At 43.1% G+C, this 21,596-nt stretch overlaps 1 protein-coding gene across 1 annotated transcript in view; it reads right to left on the reverse strand.

Moving 5' to 3' along the window:
• Positions 1–21,283, reverse strand: part of LOC124595537 — a 112,597-nt gene extending 91,314 nt beyond the window's left edge. Inside the window, exon 1 of the mRNA XM_047134313.1 lies at positions 20,927–21,283. Coding sequence (XP_046990269.1) covers positions 20,927–21,173 — 247 coding nt within the window. The 5' untranslated portion in view covers positions 21,174–21,283. The remainder of the gene's footprint in view (positions 1–20,926) is intronic.
• Between the last annotated feature and the right edge of the window lie 313 nt (positions 21,284–21,596).

Genomic DNA, 21,596 nt, shown 5'->3' on the forward strand with positions numbered 1-21,596 from the left:
CGCTTCCGTTATCAACCGCAACGTCAGTACTGCCTCTATGGTGCCTTTACCTTTCCTAAAGCCAAACTGATAGTCACTAACAGATTCTCAATTTCCTTTTCCATTCTTCTGTATATTATTCTTGTCCGCAGCTTGTTTGAATGATCCGTTGAGTTGATGGCGCTATAATTCTAACATTTTGGCTGTCGCAATCTTCGGAAGTGTGTGGATGGTGTTTTTCCGAAAGTCTGATGGTACAGGGGATAAACGGATATTCACTACTGGCCATTAAAATTGCTACACCACGAAGATAAATGGAAATGTCGTGTGGCTAAGGCCTCCCGTCGGGTAGACCGTTCGCCTGGTGCAGGTCTTTCGATTTGACGCCACTTCGGCGACCTGCGCGTCGATGGGGATGAAATGATGATGATTAGGACAACACAACACCCAGTCCCTGAGCGGAGAAAATTTCCGACCCAGCCGGGAATCGAACCCGGGCCCTTAGGATTGCCAGTCTGTCACGCTGACCACTCAGCTACCATTACCACGAAGATGACGTACTACAGACGCAAAATTTAACGAACAGGAAGAAGATGCTTTGATATGCAAATAATTAGCTTTACAGAGCATTCACACAAGGTTGACGCCGGTGCCGACGCCTACAAAGTGCAGATGACCAGCGTTGCCTGGTGAAACGTTGTTGTGATGCCTCGTGTAAGGAGGAGAAATACGTACCATCACGTTTCCGACTTTGCTAAAGGTCGGATTGTAGCCTTTCGCGATTGCGGTTTATCATATCGCGACATTGCTGCTCGCGTTGGTCGAGATCCAATGACTGTTAGCAGAATATGGAATCGGTGGGTTCAGCAGGGTAATACGGAACGCCGTGCTGGATCCCAATGGCCTCGTATCACTAGCAGTCGAGATGACAGGGATCTTATCCGAATGGCTGTAACGGATCGTGCAGCCACGTCTCGATCCCTGAGTCAACAGATGGGGAAGTTTGCAAGACTACAACCGTCTGCACGAACAGTTCGACGACGTTTGCAGCAGCATGGACTATCAGCTCAGAGACCATGGCTGCGGTTACCCTTGACGTTGCATCACAGACAGGAGCGCCTGCGATGGTGTACTCAACGACGAACCTTGGTGCACGAATGGAAAAACGTCATTTTTTCAGATGAATCCAGGTTCTGTTTACAGCGTCATGATGGTCGCATCCGTGTTTGGCGGCATCGCGGTGAACGCACATTGGAGGCGTGTATTCGTCATCGTCATACTGGCGTATCATCCGGCGTGATGGTATGGGGTGCTATTGGTTACACGTCTCGGTCACCTCTTGGTCGCACTGACAGCACTTTGAACAGTGGACGTTACATTTCAGATGTGTTACGACCCGTGGCTGTACCCTTCATTCGATCCCTGCGAAACTCTACATTTCAGCGGGATAATGCACGGCCGCATGTTGCAGGTCCTGTGCGGGCCTTGCTGAATACAGAAAATGTTCAACTGCTGCCCTGGCCAGCTCATTCTCCATATCTTTCACCAATTGAAAACGTCTGGTCAATGGTGGCCGAGCAACTGGCTCGCCTCAATACGCCAGTCACTACTCTTGATGAACTGTGTTATGGTGTTGTAGCTGTTTTACTCAATAGCCATGCGTATCGTGGCCGTTATTACGGCCAGAGGTGGTTGTTCTGGGCACTGATTTCTCAGGATCAAAGCTCCCAAACTGCTTGAAAATGTAATTACCTGTCAGATCTAGTATAATATACACTCCTGGAAATTGAAATAAGAACACTGTGAATTCATTGTCCCAGGAAGGGGAAACTTTATTGACACATTCCTGGGGTCAGATACATCACATGATCACACTGACAGAACCACAGGCACATAGACACAGGCAACAGAGCATGTACAATGTCGGCACTAGTACAGTGTATATCCACCTTTCGCAGCAATGCAGGCTGCTATTCTCCCATGGAGACGATCGTAGAGATGCTGGATGTAGTCCTGTGGAACGGCTTGCCATGCCATTTCCACCTGGCGCCTCAGTTGGACCAGCGTTCGTGCTGGACGTGCAGACCGCGTGAGACGACGCTTCATCCAGTCCCAAACATACTCAATGGGGGACAGATCCGGAGATCTTGCTGGCCAGGGTAGTTGCCTTACACCTTCTAGAGCACGTTGGGTGGCACGGGATACATGCGGACGTGCATTGTCCTGTTGGAACAGCAAGTTCCCTTGCCGGTCTAGGAATGGTAGAACGATGGGTTCGATGACGGTTTGGATGTACCGTGCACTATTCAGTGTCCCCTCGACGATCACCAGTGGTGTACGGCCAGTGTAGGAGATCGCTCCCCACACCATGATGCGGGGTGTTGGCCCTGTGTGCCTCGGTCGTATGCAGTCCTGATAGTGGCGCTCACCTGCACGGCGCCAAACACGCATACGACCATCATTGGCACCAAGGCAGAAGCGACTCTCATCGCTGAAGACGACACATCTCCATTCGTCTCTCCATTCACGCCTGTCGCGACACCACTGGAGGCGGGCTGCACGATGTTGGGGCGTGAGCGGAAGACGGCCTAACGGTGTGCGGGACCGTAGCCCAGCTTCATGGAGACGGTTGCGAATGGTCCTCGCCGATACCCCAGGAGCAACAGTGTCCCTAATTTGCTGGGAAGTGGCGGTGCGGTCCCCTACGGCACTGCGTAGGATCCTACGGTCTTGGCGTGCATCTGTGCGTCGCTGCGGTCCGGTCCCAGGTCGACGGGCACGTTCACCTTCCGCCGACCACTGGCGACAACATCGATGTACTGTGGAGACCTCACGCCCCACGTGTTGAGCAATTCGGCGGTACGTCCACCCGGCCTCCCGCATGCCCACTATACGCCCTTGCTCAAAGTCCGTCAACTGCACATACGGTTCACGTCCACGCTGTCGCGGCATGCTACCAGTGTTAAAGACTGCGATGGAGCTCCGTATGCCACGGCAAACTGGCTGACACTGACGGCGGCGGTGCACAAATGCTGCGCAGCTAGCGCCATTCGACGGCCAACACCGCGGTTCCTGGTGTGTCCGCTGTGCCGTGCGTGTGATCATTGCTTGTACAGCCCTCTCGCAGTGTCCGGAGCAAGTATGGTGGGTCTGACACACCGGTGTCAAAGTGTTCTTTTTTCCATTTCCAGGAGTGTATTTGTTCAATGAATACCCGTTTGTCATCTGCATTTCTTCTTGGTGTAGCAATTTTAATGGCCAGTAGTGTATTTATGTCGATGCCGTTGGTGACATTTCTGTAATGTTCGAATACTGTATCAATGGAATAGCTTGCTTCTGTCACGCAGATTAAATATCCGAGGGTAACGTTGCAGACGGCATTGAATAGAATATCCGCCATCGGTTTGTTGGGATACGTCTCGGAAAGCATAGCACATCTATCAAGAAGGCTAATTGTGTGGCCCGTTCTTGAATGTTCGTGCACTGCAACGGGTCAGATTGTAGGAGACATCTAAGTAGTACGGTGCCAGATTAATTCAGTGCTGGACAATGAAAATACTTTCTCGTGGATGTCGTAAAAGGAAGACTGGTGCCGCGAAACGAGAGAGCGGAGAAAGTCCAAAATTGATTGTTGTCATCACAGCCCTTATCTTAACAACTATTAATATCATAATGAGTCCTCCAGTTACAGCAATTTGTGTACAACCACATTAAATTTAATCTTAGAGTTAAATATTATTGCTTTGAAAGACATGCGCATAACCATCACCCCGAAGTAAAAAGCAGAATTTCAAAATAACACTCTGAAAAACTGCCACTCGTCAGAAATGAAAAATGGTGAATAAACATTAATTCCGCTACAAAATTTTTCTGCTGTGGTGGTTACTCAATCATAATCACGTGTACGTCACGTTGCGTGCAACAGCACAGAGTGTCACGTGAGAGCTTCAGGGAAGAAGGTTAACCGCAGAGCCAATAATCACCCACAGTGAAGTGGTTACGCAGTCTTGTTCCTGGAAAACAAACCCGACCATATTCATCAGAAGATGCGGAACGCATTCCTTTTAGCTACCATTTTGGCAGAACAAAGTGGTTCAAATGACTGAGCACTATGGGACTCAACTGCTGTGGTCGTAACTCCCCTAGAACTTAGAACTACTTAAAACTAACTAACCTAAGGGCATCACACACATCCATGCCCGAGGCAGGATTCGAACCTGCGACCGCAGCGGTCTATCTACATCTACATTGATACTCCGCAAGCCACCCAACGGTGTGTGGCGGAGGGCACTTTACGTGCCACTGTCATTACCTCCCTTTCCTGTTCCAGTCGCGTATGGTTCGCGGGAAGAACGACTGTCTGAAAGCCTCCGTGCGCGCTCTAATCTCTCTAATTTTACATTCGTGATCTCCTCGTGAGGTATAAGTAGGGGGAAGCAATATATTCGATACCTCATCCAGAAACGCACCCTCTCGAAACCTGGCGAGCAAGCTACACCGCGATGCAGAGCGCCTCTCTTGCAGAGTCTGCCACTTGAGTTTATTAAACATCTCCGTAACGCTATCACGGTTACCAAATAACCCTGTGACGAAACGCGCCGCTCTTCTTTGGATCTTCTCTATCTCCTCCGTCAGACCGATCTGGTACGGATCCCACACTGATGAACAATACTCAAGTATAGGTCGAACGAGTGTTTTGTAAGCCACCTTCTTTGTTGATGGACCACATTTTCTAAGCACTCTCCCAATGAATCTCAACCTGGTACCCACCTTACCAACAATTAATTTTATATGATCATTTCACTTCAAATCGTTCCGCACGCATACTCCCAGATATTTTACAGAAGTAACTGCTACCAGTGTTTGTTCCGCTATCATATAATCATACAATAAAGGATCCTTCTTTCTATGTATTCGCAATACATTACATTTGTCTATGTTAAGGGTCAGTTGCCACTCCCTGCACCAAGTGCCTATCCGCTGCAGATCTTCCTGCATTTCGCTACAATTTTCTAATGCTGCAACTTCTCTGTATACTACAGCATCATCCGCGAAAAGCCGCATGGAACTTCCGACACTATCTACTAAGTCATTTATATATATTGTGAAAAGCAATGGTCCCATAACACTCCCCTGTGGCACGCCAGAGGTTACTTTAACGTCTGTAGACGTCTCTCCATTGATAACAACATGCTGTGTTCTGTTTGCTAAAAACTCTTCAATCCAGCCACACAGCTGGTCTGATATTCCGTAGGCTCTTACTTTGTTTATCAGGCGACAGTGCGGAACTGTATCGAACGCCTTCCGGAAGTCAAGAAAAATAGCATCTACCTGGGAGCCTGTATCTAATATTTTCTGGGTCTCACACGATCGCTGTTTCCGGAATCCATGTTGATTCCTACATAGTAGATTCTGGGTTTCCAGAAATGACATGATACGCGAGCAAAAAACATGTTCTAAAATTCTACAAGAGATCGACGTAAGAGAAATAGGTCTATAGTTTTGCGCATCTGCTCGACGACCCCTCTTGAAGACTGGGACTATCTGTGCTCTTTTCCAATCATTTGGAACCCTCCGTTCCTCTAGAGACTTGCGGTACACGGCTGTTAGAAGGGGGGCAAGTTCTTTCGCGTACTCTGTGTAGAATCGAATTGGTATCCCGTCAGGTCCAGTGGACTTTCCTCTATTGAGTGATTCCAGTTGCTTTTCTATTCCTTGGACACTTATTTCGATGTCAGCCATTTTTTCGTTTGTGCGAGGATTTAGAGAAGGAACTGCAGTGCGGCCTTCCTCTGTGAAACAGCTTTGGAAAAAGGTGTTTAGTATTTCAGCTTTACGCGTGTCATCTTCTGTTTCAATGCCATCATCATCCCGTAGTGTCTGGATATGCTGTTTCGAGCCACTTACTGATTTAACGTAAGACCAGAACTTCCTAGGATTTTCTGTCAAGTTGGTACATAGAATTTCACTTTCGAATTCAATGAACGCTTCACGCATAGCCCTCCTTACGCTAACTTTGACATCGTTTAGCTTCTGTTGGTCTGAGAGGTTTTGGCTGCGTTTAAACTTGGAGTGAAACTCTCTTTGCTTTCGCAGTAGTTTCCTAACTTTGTTGTTGTACCACGGTGGGTTTTTCCCGTCCCTCACAGTTTTACTCGGCACGTACCTGTCTAAAACGCATTTTACGATTGCCTTGAACTTTTTCCATAAACACTCAACATTGTCAGTGTCGGAACAGAAATTTTCGTTTTGATCTGTTAGGTAGTCTGAAATCTGCCTTCTATTACTCTTGCTAAACAGATAAACCTTCCTCCCTTTTTTTATATTCCTATTAACTTCCATATTCAGAGATGCTGCAACGGCCTTGTGATCACTGATTCCCTGTTCTGCACATACAGAGTCGAAAAGTTCGGGTCTGTTTGTTATCAGTAGGTCCAAGATGTTATCTCCACGAGTCGGTTCTCTGTTTAATTCCTCGAGGTAATTTTCGGATAGTGCACTCAGTATAATGTCACTCGATGCTCTGTCCCTACCACCCGTCCTAAACATCTGAGTGTCCCAGTCTATATCTGGTAAATTGAAATCTCCAACTAAGACTATAACATGCTGAGAAAATTTATGTGAAATGTATTCCAAATTTTCTCTCAGTTGTTCTGCCACTAATGCTGCTGAGTCGGGAGGTCGGTAAAAGGAGCCAATTATTAACCTAGCTCGGTTGTTGAGTGTAACCTCCACCCATAATAATTCACAGGAACTATCCACTTCTACTTCACTACAGGATAAACTACTGCTAACAGCGAGGAACACTCCAGCACCGGTTGCATGCAATCTATCCTTTCTAAACGTCGTCTGTACCTTTGTAAAAATTTCGGCAGAATTTATCTCTGGCTTCAGCCAGCTTTCTGTACCTATAACGATTTCAGCTTCGGTGCGTTCTATCAGCGCTTGAAGTTCCGGTACTTTACCATCGCAGCTTCGACAGTTTACAATTACAATACCGACTGCTGCTTGGTCCCCACATGTCCTGACTTTGCCCCGCACCCGTTGAGGCTGTTGCCCTTTCTGTACTTGCCCAAGGCCATCTAACCCAGACTGTAGCGCCTTTAACCGCTCGGCCACTCCCGCCGGCTTTTGCAGAACAAATCTTGTGTAACAGCTGCTTATGTAATCACACTAAACGAAGAACTCGATACAATGTTATTTTGTTTTGATCGAAGTAAGCTATTTTGTGTGGCAAGAAACACGAATCTTTTAAATTAATAAATTAGAATTGCTATCAGAATTTCAATATGGCGTTTGTTCAAATGGTTCGAATGGCTCTGAGCACTATGGGACTCAACTGCTGTGGTCATAAGTCCCTTAGAACTTAGAATTACTTAAACCTAACTAACCTAAGGACAGCACACAACACCCAGCCATCACGAGGCAGAGAAAATCCCTGACCCCGCCGGGAATCGAACCCGGGAACCCGGGCGTGGGAAGCGAGAACGCTACCGCACGACCACGAGATGCGGGCTATGGCGTTTGTGCACGAGCACAATTGGTATTAGTCACTTTGGGGGACAGTGGATATTCTGCATTATTCATTTAACATCAAACGTACAAAAACAATGTAGTGACATTCTCAAGTCATTAATGATACTCCATGTTCTAATGTGTATAGTTAGAGGGGCATCTGTGCGTAACTACGTGATAGCACGGTGAGGTGAGTCCACAGTGCTCAGTGCTCACTTACGCACTATTTGCACGTCGGGCTATTCATGAAATTCGCAGATACTTTATGCTCTGGTATTACACCTCCCCTCTTTACTACCACCGCCAGCTGCTCGGTGAAATTGTGCTGCAGCGTAACACATTCATCCATCGTCTGCCGAAGTTTATGGATTTGCATTTTCTGTCGAAACTTGTATGAAAACCAATTTGTGACCTATTTACATAACTCCTTCGTGATGCGCCTCTTTATTTAAGAGCCTGTTTTCATTTAGACACTTTATTAAGTCATATTTTAAGAGCGACCGAGTGGTGGGACAAAATACGTTTTAACTAATAGTGTGTGGCAATATTGTTTCTCTTTCTATTACTGGGGTAATAGAGGCCTCGTAGCATTTCAGACGCTCCCCACTGTAAACGATAGCTACCGTTTTCCTTATAAATTTTATGATGGTTATGTTAAGTACAATAATAGAATTCATCATCGATTACACGGGAGGAAAATTTAAGCAAATGGATTGGATCGTGGAAAAATGCTATACATTTGTTTTTGTTTAACTAGCCGCTTATTTAGTATCTGTATATAAGCCCTTCCTAATTTCACATTTTCTGTTTCTGAGTCTGTAGAAACCTGAAAATAAAATGTCATCCAGAAACGATTATGTTTTATTCGTATCACAGAATAGTTTTGTGTCATGAACACACGGTACTTCTTAATTTGCATTATATATCTTTAACGGGCGTATATGTCATTGGTAAACAATTATTTGAACGGACACGCAACGCTCCACGCGTGAAGTGCTATGGGCAAAATAACCGCAGTGTGCAAATGGTTCAAATGGCTCTGAGCACTATGGGACTCAACTGCTGAGGTCATTAGTCCCCTAGAACTTAGAACTAGTTAAACCTAACTAACCTAAGGACATCACAAACATCCGTGCCCGAGGCAGGATTCGAACCTGCGACCGTAGCGGTCTTGCGGTTCCAGACTGCAGCGCCTTTAACCGCACGGCCACTTCGGCCGGCAACCGCAGTGTCTCGCGTAGTTAGTACATCTGTACATTGAACTAATGTAGTAACAAGCTCACTCCTGAAATCTACATGGAAACTGTAATTCTACACATTGTTTCTTAAAACTTCTAGGAAGATTAAAAACTGTGTGCCGGATCAAGACTCGAATTTGAGGCCTTTGCCTTTCGCGGGAAAGTGCCCTACCAACTGTGCTACCTAAGAATGGCTTGTTGGTTGGTAGAGCACTTGCCCGCGAAAGGCTAGGCCCCGAGTTCGAGCCTCGGTCCGGCACACAGTTTTAATCAGTCTGGGAGTTTCATATCAGCGCACACTCGGCTGATTTCATTCTGGAAAGATTTTCTTGGTCCTCTGACGCTTCCTATCACGTTAACGCTGGGATCGATTAAATTGTTTGTTGTACAATCGGCGCATGTTCTGGCTACGTACCTCTTCACACCAGTTGCTATTCGGTGTTCTCTACATGTCTGAGGTGCTTATAAGAGGAATTTAGCATAAGACAATGTATGAATATGTGAGGACGGGACACGGACATTTCCGAATAAATCTGATGCTCATTGCTTTTCGGTAGCAGAGATCTTTTTAAAAGCAAACGAGGCAGAAGGGCCTATCCAAAAGCGTCCAACGCTACGCTCAGAGACGTGCTTATCGCATATTAACTACGACTTAGAGGTGGCTTGTTAGTTGTTTACAATGAGTCTTTTAGGATATTAAATCGCCTTTTAGGTGTTTTTAAACATATGAACCCGTTGGATTATTAGTATGGTAGTATCGTCCGCTTTCTGCTTCCTCTGCTTAAATATTATTACAATTAAAATATTAGAAGTTTAGAACAGGCTTATTACAATTTTCAGCCGCAGTAGTAGATCTTTAGATCTATGACTCGTTTCGACGTTGATGTTATGAGATATTGGCCTATTGTGGATTCTAGCCAGTCTGTCTTGTCTTAAACACTTTCCTCAAGTGAAGATGCAGCTGCTGTTCAACTATTTTTTTTAAGGTGACAATTTCAGATAGTCTTCCATCATATGATATGGGTACTTTAAGCTTACTGAGCAGATCAGGTCAACTTCGACTGATACGTACCATGCACTTGGTGTCCACGAAGAGCCTTTCTTACTCCAAGAAAAGCTTGCATTAGCCAGCTGTGGTACACACCAAGGGAATAAACAACATGCAACACTTCCAACTATCGAACCATCTCACTATGAAGTCAGTAACAGGGCAATAAAATGTATTCACTTATCGGTGTCGAAGTCAGTTCTCGCTACATGGGACGCTACCGACAGACTTTAAATGCTTTTTTCTCTGTGGTTAGATTATTTATAGCCATGTCGTTAGACACGTCATTACATACATCTAAAGTTAGAAAGTTAAATGACGCCAATTGAGTAAAAACGATGAGTTCCATAGAGGTAAGCCTATGGAAGCAGCTAAGTGAAGTGTTGTCCACTTGAGAATTCATCTGGGGAATGAAAAACTTTCATGACGCATCACTAAATATCACTGATACTTGTTGTCATATCAGTGTAAAGATCTTCTCTGGGGCTCTACTCGAATGGATTATGTTAATGACCACAATGACCACTACTAATGTAGTTGCAGTGGTGGCGCAACACGATGTAGACTGTCAGTGGAGGAAGAAGCCTCAAGTATACGATATAAGGTCACACCTTGCACAAAATATTGTTTGGGTTAATGTGTTTGATAAGGAAACAAGGTGCCTCTCTCTGTAGAGAGAACAATAATGTGGAATCCACTACTTTTACAAAAATATTGTTGGCATTTTACTGTATTGAGAGGGAGAGAGAGAGAGAGAGAGAATAATAACGCTTTTCAGTCCACGTAGTGCGGACGTGTCGGCACGTACCATAACATTGCGAAACGGATACACGTGGCAGAGACAGCGTGAGACCTCCCGCCGCATTTTCTTCAAGGCTTGGCCGCATTAACATATTAAAGTGATGTATCGGCTTACGCTGCGTCCAAAGCACGTCGGAGGCAGCGTTAACGCAGCCAAAGCGGTGCTGCCGCTCCTACCTCGCAACAACGTTTATCCGCTGCTGTGTACGCTTAGTGCAGGGAACAATTTTGTTGCGAAGTAGTTGATATGCAATGTCTTTAGTAATTAATTTTACCGGTATATAAGAGTTAGTTTACAAATAAAACATGCCAGTTAAGCCACGTTAGCTGATTTCCATCTGTGCAGAAACATGATCGCCTAAAATCGACTGCAAGTTGTGAAAAGCAGTTATTTATTTAAAACCTACCGGCCGCTGTGGCCGAGCGGTTCTAGGCGCTTCAGTCCGGAACCGCGTGACTGCTACGGCCGCAGGTTCGAATCCTGCCTCGGGCATGGATGTGTGTGATGTCCTTAGGTTAGTTAGGTTTAAGTAGTTCTAAGTTCTAGGGTACTGATGACCTCAGATGTTAAGTCCCATAGTGCTGAGAGCCATTTGAACCATTTGTTCAAAAACTGCTTTCCGCATTATAGAGCCATTTTTAGTCTGTACCATTTTTTTTTTTGAGACCGAAAACCATCTCTCATTTAATTAATCACGGTAGAAATCTCACGTATTTTACTGTACTTCTATAGAAATACGAATTTAACAATGAGACCACGTTTCATTTCATTTTCGACATTTCTATTTGCGGTCTGAGCACTGGGTAGAGTACCAAAGTGAGAAAAAAACATAATACATCCTAAAAAAGTATAGTCTTGTTAAGTACTATAAAAATAGGAATAAATATCTGCTAGGGATTACATCAAAATGCATCCACAGATCAAATATTGTGATGTAGCTTGTCCTTCATTGCAGCAGTATAACGAGATAGACCTTGGTAACGAGTACCATTGATAATTTTTTGGAAAAATCAGAGATTTACGGCACATATCTGTCTACGATAAGCCGATGTTTCCTTCAGTAGATGAATCAATCATTTTTGATGAGCAATTAGAATGCCTACTGGATTCTAAAAGCAGGATCTTGAACTTGTCCTTTCTGTCTATTCTGTCTGTGTTTCTAATGTTCCTTCAGCAATTAAGAATATCAACTATTAACAATAAGTGCTTAGAGACATACTTTACTCTGGAAAAAGCCCGGTGTGTGTGCGCGCGGCGTATCACTTATCAATACTATGTTTTTTGTTAATAACAGGAAGGGTTTTAGGACTATTCAGGTGAATTAATGACAAATTATGCTTCATGTGGATCGATGCCACGGCAGGAGACAAAGACGAATTAATTTGTTGGGTCGTTCGCTAACTACCTCCGCTTAGTCTACGCATCTGACTGACACCAAGTACTTCGAACTCTCGGATGTTAAACGTTGCGTGTCTCTTTTTCGCGTACCAAATATGGAAATACTAAAAGGTTTCGACAGTCACGAATCCTCAGAATCGTTACAATGGGATTACGGTGGATTTCTGAAAATAATTATTTTTATCAGTGTTTCTTTAGCAGATGAAACGTAACATCTTTCTAGTCCACATTTTTCTGTCTTACGTTGTACAGCTCACGGAATAGCTTCGCGAAACTTTTGAAATCTTTGCCATTTATGTATTTTGCGAGAGTAGCATTTGATGAGATACACGATTCATTTTATAGAGCGCACATGATATCTGTGGCAAACTAAAGTGGATGCTTTATACTGGAATTTTATGCCATTCCCTTTAATTCTCTCGTCCTCCTATAGTTACGCTATAGAGCGTACTAGAGGCAGTTCTTCTAGTGATGAAACAATAAGTCGCTAATAGGTATTCTCTAAGCAACATACCATAGATACAATCACAAATTTTAGTGAAAGTCTTCTGGAATTCCGCTGAATGGCGTATTATTTGATGCAGTGGACTAAACGTAGCAACGTTTTCAGTGTTAACTCCATCCGTGTTTGAAAAACATTTTATTTTTCAAGATTACACTGTAAGTTAAACGTGACACGGTCAACTGTATACCAGAGAGGAAAATGCCCGCCACCAAGTGAGCTACTCGAGAAAATGGTAAACTCTACTCAAAATAGCGATATAACACCATACGCAGTTCTATTCTTAAGCTATGCAGTTGTCTTCGAACGCCTGGACGTTATAGTTAAGTGAACGACTAGAATATTCAATGAGGACACACAACGTTAACATTTTACCGGATTTAGAAAACCAGTTTTGAGGTGAAAGTATGTGTCATACGGGAAATGACACTTTGCATCTGTTATCAGTTTTCTTCGAACAGTAAAGGATTATTTAGGTAACACGGAGAAGATACATCCGAATTTAGATAGAGCGAATTCTGGAACACAATACAGCTGACATCATAACTTTATGCAATAAGGAAATGTAGATCACTGACATTGACATCCCAGGTAGCAGCAGAGTCCACGAGAAATAGCTTCAAAAATTTCAGGTACGGGACTTGAAAAATCGAACAACAGAGATGCTGGTGTAAACCAATGAAAGTGCTCCCATTGGTTCTCGGCACACTGGAAACACTGCTAAAAATGTTAATGGATACTTGCAATGCGTTGACACTGATAAAATACACATCTGACAACTACAAAAAGCCGACTTACTGGGTTCTGTACGAATTATCCAGCGAAGCATCACACAGTGCTCGACTAGTGGTAAAATGATCCAGTGTAGTAGTCATTTGTCATGTTTACTACAATAATAATAATAATAATAATAATTATTATTATTATAATATTTCATATACCATTTTCATCCTACTGCTGTTGTAGTGTGTGTGTTATGATTTAATATAGGAAATTTTTATGATACACATTAACTGCGAAACCGGGATCAGTTAGAAATTTTCAGACAATCGGTTCGAAATTACGTTTTTGAATTTTTTTGTCGTGGAGTTTGTTATTCTGACAGCCAGTATTTCAAACTTTACTAAGATTTTCTATCGATAACGCATCTTTGAAAAGAAATATTTTCATTTGCTCCTACAGTGAAGCGGACCTGAGGCCGAAGACAATTCTGTCAGTAGCACGAACATGAACCTCTGGCTTGTAACTAAATGGTTGCGAAATCAATTACAAAGAGTAAAGGAAAACAGGTGCTTCAAAGAAACTACACAGTCAATTTGTTGGTGGCTGTGAGAATAGGACTCCTCAACGTATATTGGTGATCGCGCCAGCATCACGTTACTCTCTTTCATAGGTGCAGTAATAATTCTCAGGTGCTCACCCACGTCACCCTGGAAGAGATATGTGGGACTAACATATGTATCCTTATGATTTGGTGCTCCAAAGTTGTGAAACCAGGAAGGAACAGCCATAATTATTACGCAAGTCGCTTGTTGAGTCGGGAAACAAGGAACAGCACGTGGGCTAACACAAAAGATCAGCTTCAGGCAAATTCATGGCAGCTGTTAAATGTGTCATTTTCTAGTAGTCCATTAAACATGTGCTACTCACTTGCAAACAGTTTGAACCTTCTGAGAGAACATGAAATTTTCTAAAACAAATCTGGTACGTCAAGTACCTCCTGGCTGCTGCAAATCTGTCTTAATCAACACACGTTGGTTAGCATATGGAATTGCTTTCGGTCCAATAAATGGAAAATTCTTCGAAGTGTACAAAGTCGTGTACTGACTAACCGGCATAATTTTAGAGAAAACTTCAGCGGATTTAACCCTCTGTGCACGTAAATATTGAGGTCCGGTATTCTTTTTTAGTGCACTTCTCTCAGTCGTTTTGAATACATTTTCGATAACGGTCTTTATGAGCACAGAGGGTTAACAGCAGAAAAACGGAAAGAGCATGAAATATAGTAGAATTTTCTTCTGCATGTTGTAATGACAGAAAACAGAAAGACAGTTCAGGAAGATCATGCATGACAAACTACGTGCTACGTTAATGGTTCAAATGGCTCTGAGTACTATGGGACTTAACATCTGAGGTCATCAGTCCCCTAGAACTTAGAACTACTTAAATCTACCTAACCTATGGACAACACACACATCCATGCCCGAGGCAGGATTCGAACCTGCGACCGTAGCAGTCGCGCGGTTCCGGACTGAGCGCCTAGAACCGCTCGGCCACCGTGGCCGGCGCTACGTTAAAGATCCACACTTATCGCTTATTTTGAGATGGGCAACTCAGTCTCTCCACTCACAGGATACCTGTTCCCTAGAGTATAATTTTTTGGGCGACATATGAAAATGTGTACACTTTCCCTTGAGCTACATTTTATTCTAAATTTATATGTATCTCCAAACATGACGCATAACATAGTTTGAAAATTGTATTTGTACTATTTGTATCACCAGCAAATAAGAAGAATTTACTGTTAATTTTCTTGACGAAGAGATTTTTGCGTTCTGCATAGCGTCAGAACTTATATTTACATGAAATTACTTGTGGTGAGTAGTGACAAGTGAACTTTCCTTAACGGCACACTTGGGAACGCTATCTTAGTAGAATTATCAGTAGTGTCTGCTGCAGGAGATTGTGAGAAGCGGCAGTTCTTGTGCGATATTCCGGCGTACTGTGAATGATCTCTTAGATGAATGGCTACAAGGCGTCCACTGTTATTCACTTTAACTGGACTATCGGTCGGATTGGCGGTCATCAAAGAATCACGACTGTCCGCATTACCTGCCAGAATAGTATTTTGATGGCAATAATGATCGATACCAGCGTCAACAAGCCAGAATGATTTCAGCTGAATCGTGGTTAATTATAACGGGCGATTTTGCTTAGCTAAGGGTGCAGCACACTTTTCATCGCACAGAGCTATTGCAATATGACAATTACGTGATCGTGCAATAGTGATCTCTCTATTATTTGTATTTTTGGCGAGGTCGATTGCTGTACCTCCTCAGTTAGCCGACAGATTCGGTTTCCCTAGGCTTCAATGAAATTTGCCAATTTACATGAACGATAACACGCGGCTTGCGTGGCTAGAGCACTAGATGGTTCAAATGGCTCTGAGCACTATTGGACTTAACATCTGTGGTCATCAGTCCCCTAGAACTTAGAACTACTTAAACCTAACTAACCTAAGGACATCACACACATCCATGCCCGAGGCAAGATTCGAACCTGCGACCGTTGAGGTCACGCGGTTCCACACTGAAGCGCCTAGAACCGCACGGCCACATCGGCCGGTTAGAGCACTAGAGAGGAAGGACATCGACCATATGCGATGACTTACATGTTAGCCGGACCTGAATCCTTCATAACATGCGTAAAGTCGCCTTTAGGAGACTTGTTTCGCATAGGATGTCACTACTTTGTATCTTTCTGGGCTTGCAAATGGCATTGAGGGAAACTGGGAAAGGTACCTCTTTCTCCACAATGCTGTTCAGTGGAGAGAAATTAACAGTGATTATTTTATGCTGGTGTTTACATTTTTTTCTTCTAAACGTAAACACTTATTGATGGTTCTCTTAAGATTGGAGTATATCGTTCTTACTAAGTATTATTTTTCTTATTGAATTTTATTACGATTATTTTTTCCTGGTTTTTAGTTTTTTCTGTTTGTGAGGGAGCGTTGGGTCTTTCTATTTAGGTTTCAATGATTCGTTCTCGTGGTAATGATTTTTTTTATTTCTTTTGGTTTGGTTTGGTTTGTAGCCGTGGATGCCGTTCTCACACTTTCACAGACGCAGTGAAATGACAGGTTCCTGTGAATAAACTTTATTGTTTCAAATATAGTGCGCTGTTTTTCCTTCTTATCTTCAGTCTAACTGCTGGAAAATTCTCAGCATGAAATTTAGGTGAAACTAGCATCTACTGTAAATATCTAGTCTTTCGATGCAACGATTACAAGAAAACATGTGATTGATCCTTAGCAAGTATAGTATAATTACACAGAAATATCTTTAATAAATCGTCACATATTATTGCTTGAGTGATTTCTTCAGTCAGAAATCTAGGATAACGTTCAATAACTGATTAGTTTTACTAGACAGTACATAATTATTAGAGTATATTTCTTTTGTGCCAAAATTAAGCACTGCGGGAGGAGCCTTAAGTAAGAATTTTGCTGAAATAGATAGAGCATACGACAAATTGTAGTTCCTTCTCTAAAGAAAATTCTAGCAAATAAAGATTGAAATGAGAATGAAACTTTTCGCGTCCCATGTTATATAACAAGAACCGGATCGTAAAATAGTTCTTGAAAAGAATGTATATATATTTATAAGACGACTAATTAAGAAGATTTCTCAGACCAGTGCCTCAACCTATTTAAACTTTACTGTAATCCAACACATACTAAAAAAAAACTTTGTATGTAATCATGGTGCCCAGTACTCATTACATATACATTCTTTTTTTACTTTGATCTTTGTCTAAATAATTTCTGGCTGCATTGTCAGATCCTATGGATGATGCTGAAATTTCGTTTAAGAAACCATTAAAAGTAGCTAAGCAGGACCACACACTTATGGGTCGGTGTATGAGACTATCAAATGAAAAGCTCGAGATTTAGTCTTCGTTCGATTTCAATTACTCGATTTTTAGAATACAAGTATATAGACACTGTATGACTCCGCTGTTATTGTCGTATTGCCACGACAAAGTTTATATGAAAAATCTTAGTTGCCAAAGTGAATGAGGAGTTATAGGAAGAATTAATTCGTAATACTACCGTACCGTCGCTTTTCCTCGCTTAAAACAAAGTTTCAGAGCTGCTTTTTCTTTCCTGAATTCCAGTATGTATGGTATGGACACTAACACAATCTTGTTTAAGTGGAAAGTTTTACGACATTTTCTCCCGCATATGTACATATTTCTAAGGTACACGTTATTAAAGAATAGGTAGCGGAAAAGTCTTATTCACAAAATTTTCATACTCAATAACTATTACTTTTCATTAGTTTCTTTATGGCGAATAGAATTTACGTTGAAAGTACTCCTAGTTCAGCTGATTTGGGGTTGCCTGCTATGAAATAACTAATCAGATCCATCGCACAAACAACAATGCTCGCGGCTACTGTAGACCCAGAGGTGTGGAACGATTTACAGCTCATTCGACGCACTAACTGCGATACTCTGAAATCATATGCAACTGGCTAAACAATTTTATTAAAATGAAAGCAGTGAAATGCTAAAGGTTACGCAGAGCCGGTAACCTCTGCCCAGTTTCCAGACTTCTAAGTTATGAAATACGATGCAGATTAAAAAGAGTTTCCATCAAATGTTACGTCTGCCAAAGCTTTAATTTTTTGTTTCTTAAAATATTTTCAATTTTTTTCCATAACACGGCCGTGAGTGAAGTTTAAAAGTCGCAACCTATACTGTAAAAACAGAGGAACGTTATTCTCTGTTCAGAAGACAATATGGTTGAACATTCTATATCATTGTATGTCTAGTAACAATTATTAGCTTGAGTCTTAACCACATGGTTATGCAACACTCTGCTACTTGTTAAACATAACATATCAAGTTTCCGATTTACTTAAACAGATTTAATTTTAGATTCAGAAAAAAGACGGAAGAAGGTTCACTTGCATAGACAACATCATAGACAACATCATAGACAACGTTTCTGTAAGTTGTGTGTGGCCGTGCTGTAAAGCCACTCCTGTCAAAAAGAGACATTTCTGGTAGCTGTTGTAATAAGTACATTGCTGAAATTCCACCCAAACTGGAACGAAAACCGAAATCGCCGGTGTTTCAGTGTTGTGTTACAGAATTTCTGATACGGTCACCCCTGGAACTGATCACTAATTTTCTCTACAAATTCCAGCCGCCTAAGCGTTTACAATGTCGTTAGTAAAATTTTCATGAAAAGAAACTTTGTAAGAAAAGGACATGACAATCAGACTTTATTAGTCAGCAATAAGCCAGAAATTTTTTTACAAAATCGTTCTGCGACGACCAAAGAATTACGATAGTCCACATACATATTACCATTTGCCACGCCCTGCTTTTAACATGCGAAGTACAAGATTGTTTACGATTCCGTACACATCAGTCTGTACAAACATTATGGCTTATCAGATCTTAAATTGAAGATAATATACAATTATGCAAATATCATGATGTTCAGTAGGAAAAGGAATGATACTACCGTACTTCATTATAACGTAAATGGCACCCCGTTCGGTGACAAGTTATACTTTCCGGATTACCAGAGTAAGAAGACTGATACTTTAGTCTCTGTGACAAATAATGCTCAGTATCCCGCGTTTTAGGTATGTTTATTTAGTACGTATAACAACATACCCTTAGGATGTTCGTTTATGATGGTATTGCATTCCCAGCAGGCCCGTACTGGCAACAATAATCTTCGTCCGAGTAGATTTAGGGTAAGACACTTGTTTATTCTGTTACAGCTGTCGCATAAAAATCTAACTTCTAGTTTACGGCACTCAGTACACACAAATTCATTACAAAATATCTGTGGGTATATTCCTCTCCATTGATAAAATCGGATGTACAGTTTTAGACCGTACTTGGTCGATGCTATTAAAACAGACGAGGCAGGCGAGTTCCATAGTTTCAGGCATTTCATATTAACACATACGCTCATGAGATGTTACAGAGAAGACGCCTGCGATAATAAGTGTGTACGCTAGCGGTAATTTAATCTATAACTTTGGCTTCCGCAGGAAACGCACTATCGTTCTAAGTGCAGTCTTGGCACGACAAACAATGTCAGTTGCACTACGTCATGCGTTCCCATGCACGGAGAAATATTCAGTCTCGAGGCGATAGAAAAACGGAATGTAATCAATTGATTATCACTTTAACTGATACTGTTTGATACCTGATAACGAGAAATGAAAATGTCGGAAACACTGTCGGCAAGAGAGCGGTTTCTGACCCTCTATCTGTGAACCGTTGACAATTTCTTGTCATGCTGCTATTGCAAATGCACGACAACTCCCGTGCAGGTAAAAAACTGTTTTTTAGCCTATAGAAGTCAGGTCGTTCACTGTATTTACGAGAAAGTGAATGAATGGAAAGCAGTGTTTGACATGCTCGATGTTTTAAGGCGAAATAAAGGAGGACTGTCTGCAGCAGTCTAACAAAATTGCCACTCTTTATGGCTATAACAACTTTTTACGGTCGGGTTTAAGTGCTGTTAGCCACCGTCAGACCTGTTTCGATACTATTCTGACCCGCTTCAGCCTGCATAGGTTAGCTGACGTCAAACTACGTGTTACATGAGAATGTGGTGGAGCTAGTTTGCAGATAGCGCCTGACACACGAGAGGCACGAGTAACGCGGAAGCGCAAAAACGTACAGCTAAGAGGGGACTGTTGCTGTCAGGTTTGGTGTTTAAACAGAAACAACTTCCTTGCACGGTTCCTCGAGAATAATTTTGCTTTCACTCACTTCCAGTATGCTGGATGTAAACAGGCAGTTACAAAACCGTCAAAGTAGTACAGAAATTCATTTTTCTTTAAATTGCGACCAGTTCCGGACTTATGTCCATTATAAAGCCATCCAAATTAGTCTTACCATAAGGCAATGTGAGCACGCTGGCACATTGCTTTTGCGAAGGCTAAGTGCAACGTACTGTTTAAACACCACAGTCTATCGGTGCGTTGCACCTAGCCACTCATAGAAGCAATGTGCGCATCGTACATACATCATGGTGTTACTGTAGGACTTATGTAGATGGGTTGACAATGGACTTAAGTCCGAAACTGGTCGCTATTTAAATGAAAACAAACTTCGGTGCAACTTTGACAGTTTTGTACTTTTACTGAATTTTGTCTTTCGCTTAGACTGTGGTTCGATTCCCGGCGGTGTCAGGGATTTTCTCTGCCTCGTGATGACTGGGTGTTGCGTGATGTCCTTAGGTTAGTTAGGTTTAAGTAGTTCTAAGTTCTAGGGGACTGATCACCATAGATGTTAAGTCCCTTAGTGCTCAGAGCCATTTTGAACTTAGCCTGCAAATGGGACAAACTTAGCCTGTAAATGGGACACGTAAGCTACGACTGTTTGGCAAGAGGTACAGTCAGGATCTTTGACAGTTCCGCACGAGCAACACTGTGATCTATATTGGCTCTTATTTATCCTTGACTGTAGCTGTATGTAAATGGCTGGGGACAACCACATAATATTATTAATGCACATGTTTTTGTTAGCTAAATGTGCACAGCAATGAGCATTTCGGACTTCCGCCCACCATTTGGTGTCTTATTTGCGTAAGTGTAACACAGAGCAAATCTATAGGCAATGCGTCTGCAAACACACACACACAGCCCATGCGATCGACAGGCGCGTCGCTGCGTTCGGCCACTCACCCTCTAGTCGTCCCGTCTTGCCACGCACTACGGCACTGTACACAGTGCTCATGTAGTTGTCCCCGGGTCCACTGCCCGGACCGACATCGACTTTGTCCACGACGAGTCCGTCGTCCCGGAGGTGGCTCCGCAGCACACCCTGGAGGAAGGGTTCGTCGATAGCAGGAAGCGGCTGGTCCACCTCCTCCTCCTCTTGCCCTTCCCCGGGCACTTGTTGCTGCGGCAGCTGCTGTTCCGCATCGGCCATGCTACGGACTGGGAAGGCTGTGCTACCCACGTACGCTCGCTCGCTTGCACGCCGACTGCAGAGTCGGCACCTACCTGCCCCCTGTCACCGGTGTCAGCCTTTTATAAACACGAGTTCACCGCCAGCAGTGCAGCCTGCGACTCGGACGTTAGCCGCTAGGAGCGATGTGAGGGACGGCGCTGCCGCTGTGACAGGGAAGGGGAAGTGCGAGGACGCCGCCACGGTTATCTCATCCGCCGTCCTCGTCACAGATGATCGTCCCGATACTGCTGATATCGGCCCGTGCGAGGAGGCCGCCTGCGCCCTCCCGCGGTCAATGACCGCTGGCGGGACTACTGTAGCGAGTGTGCTTGAAGATAAAAGTGCCACTCCACTTGTTATCGTAGATCATTATCGTGCCATTAGAGCATTTGAGTTACGAGC

This window comes from Schistocerca americana, chromosome 1 (assembly GCF_021461395.2).
Source record: "Schistocerca americana isolate TAMUIC-IGC-003095 chromosome 1, iqSchAmer2.1, whole genome shotgun sequence".
NCBI classification, from domain to species: Eukaryota; Metazoa; Arthropoda; class Insecta; order Orthoptera; family Acrididae; genus Schistocerca; species Schistocerca americana.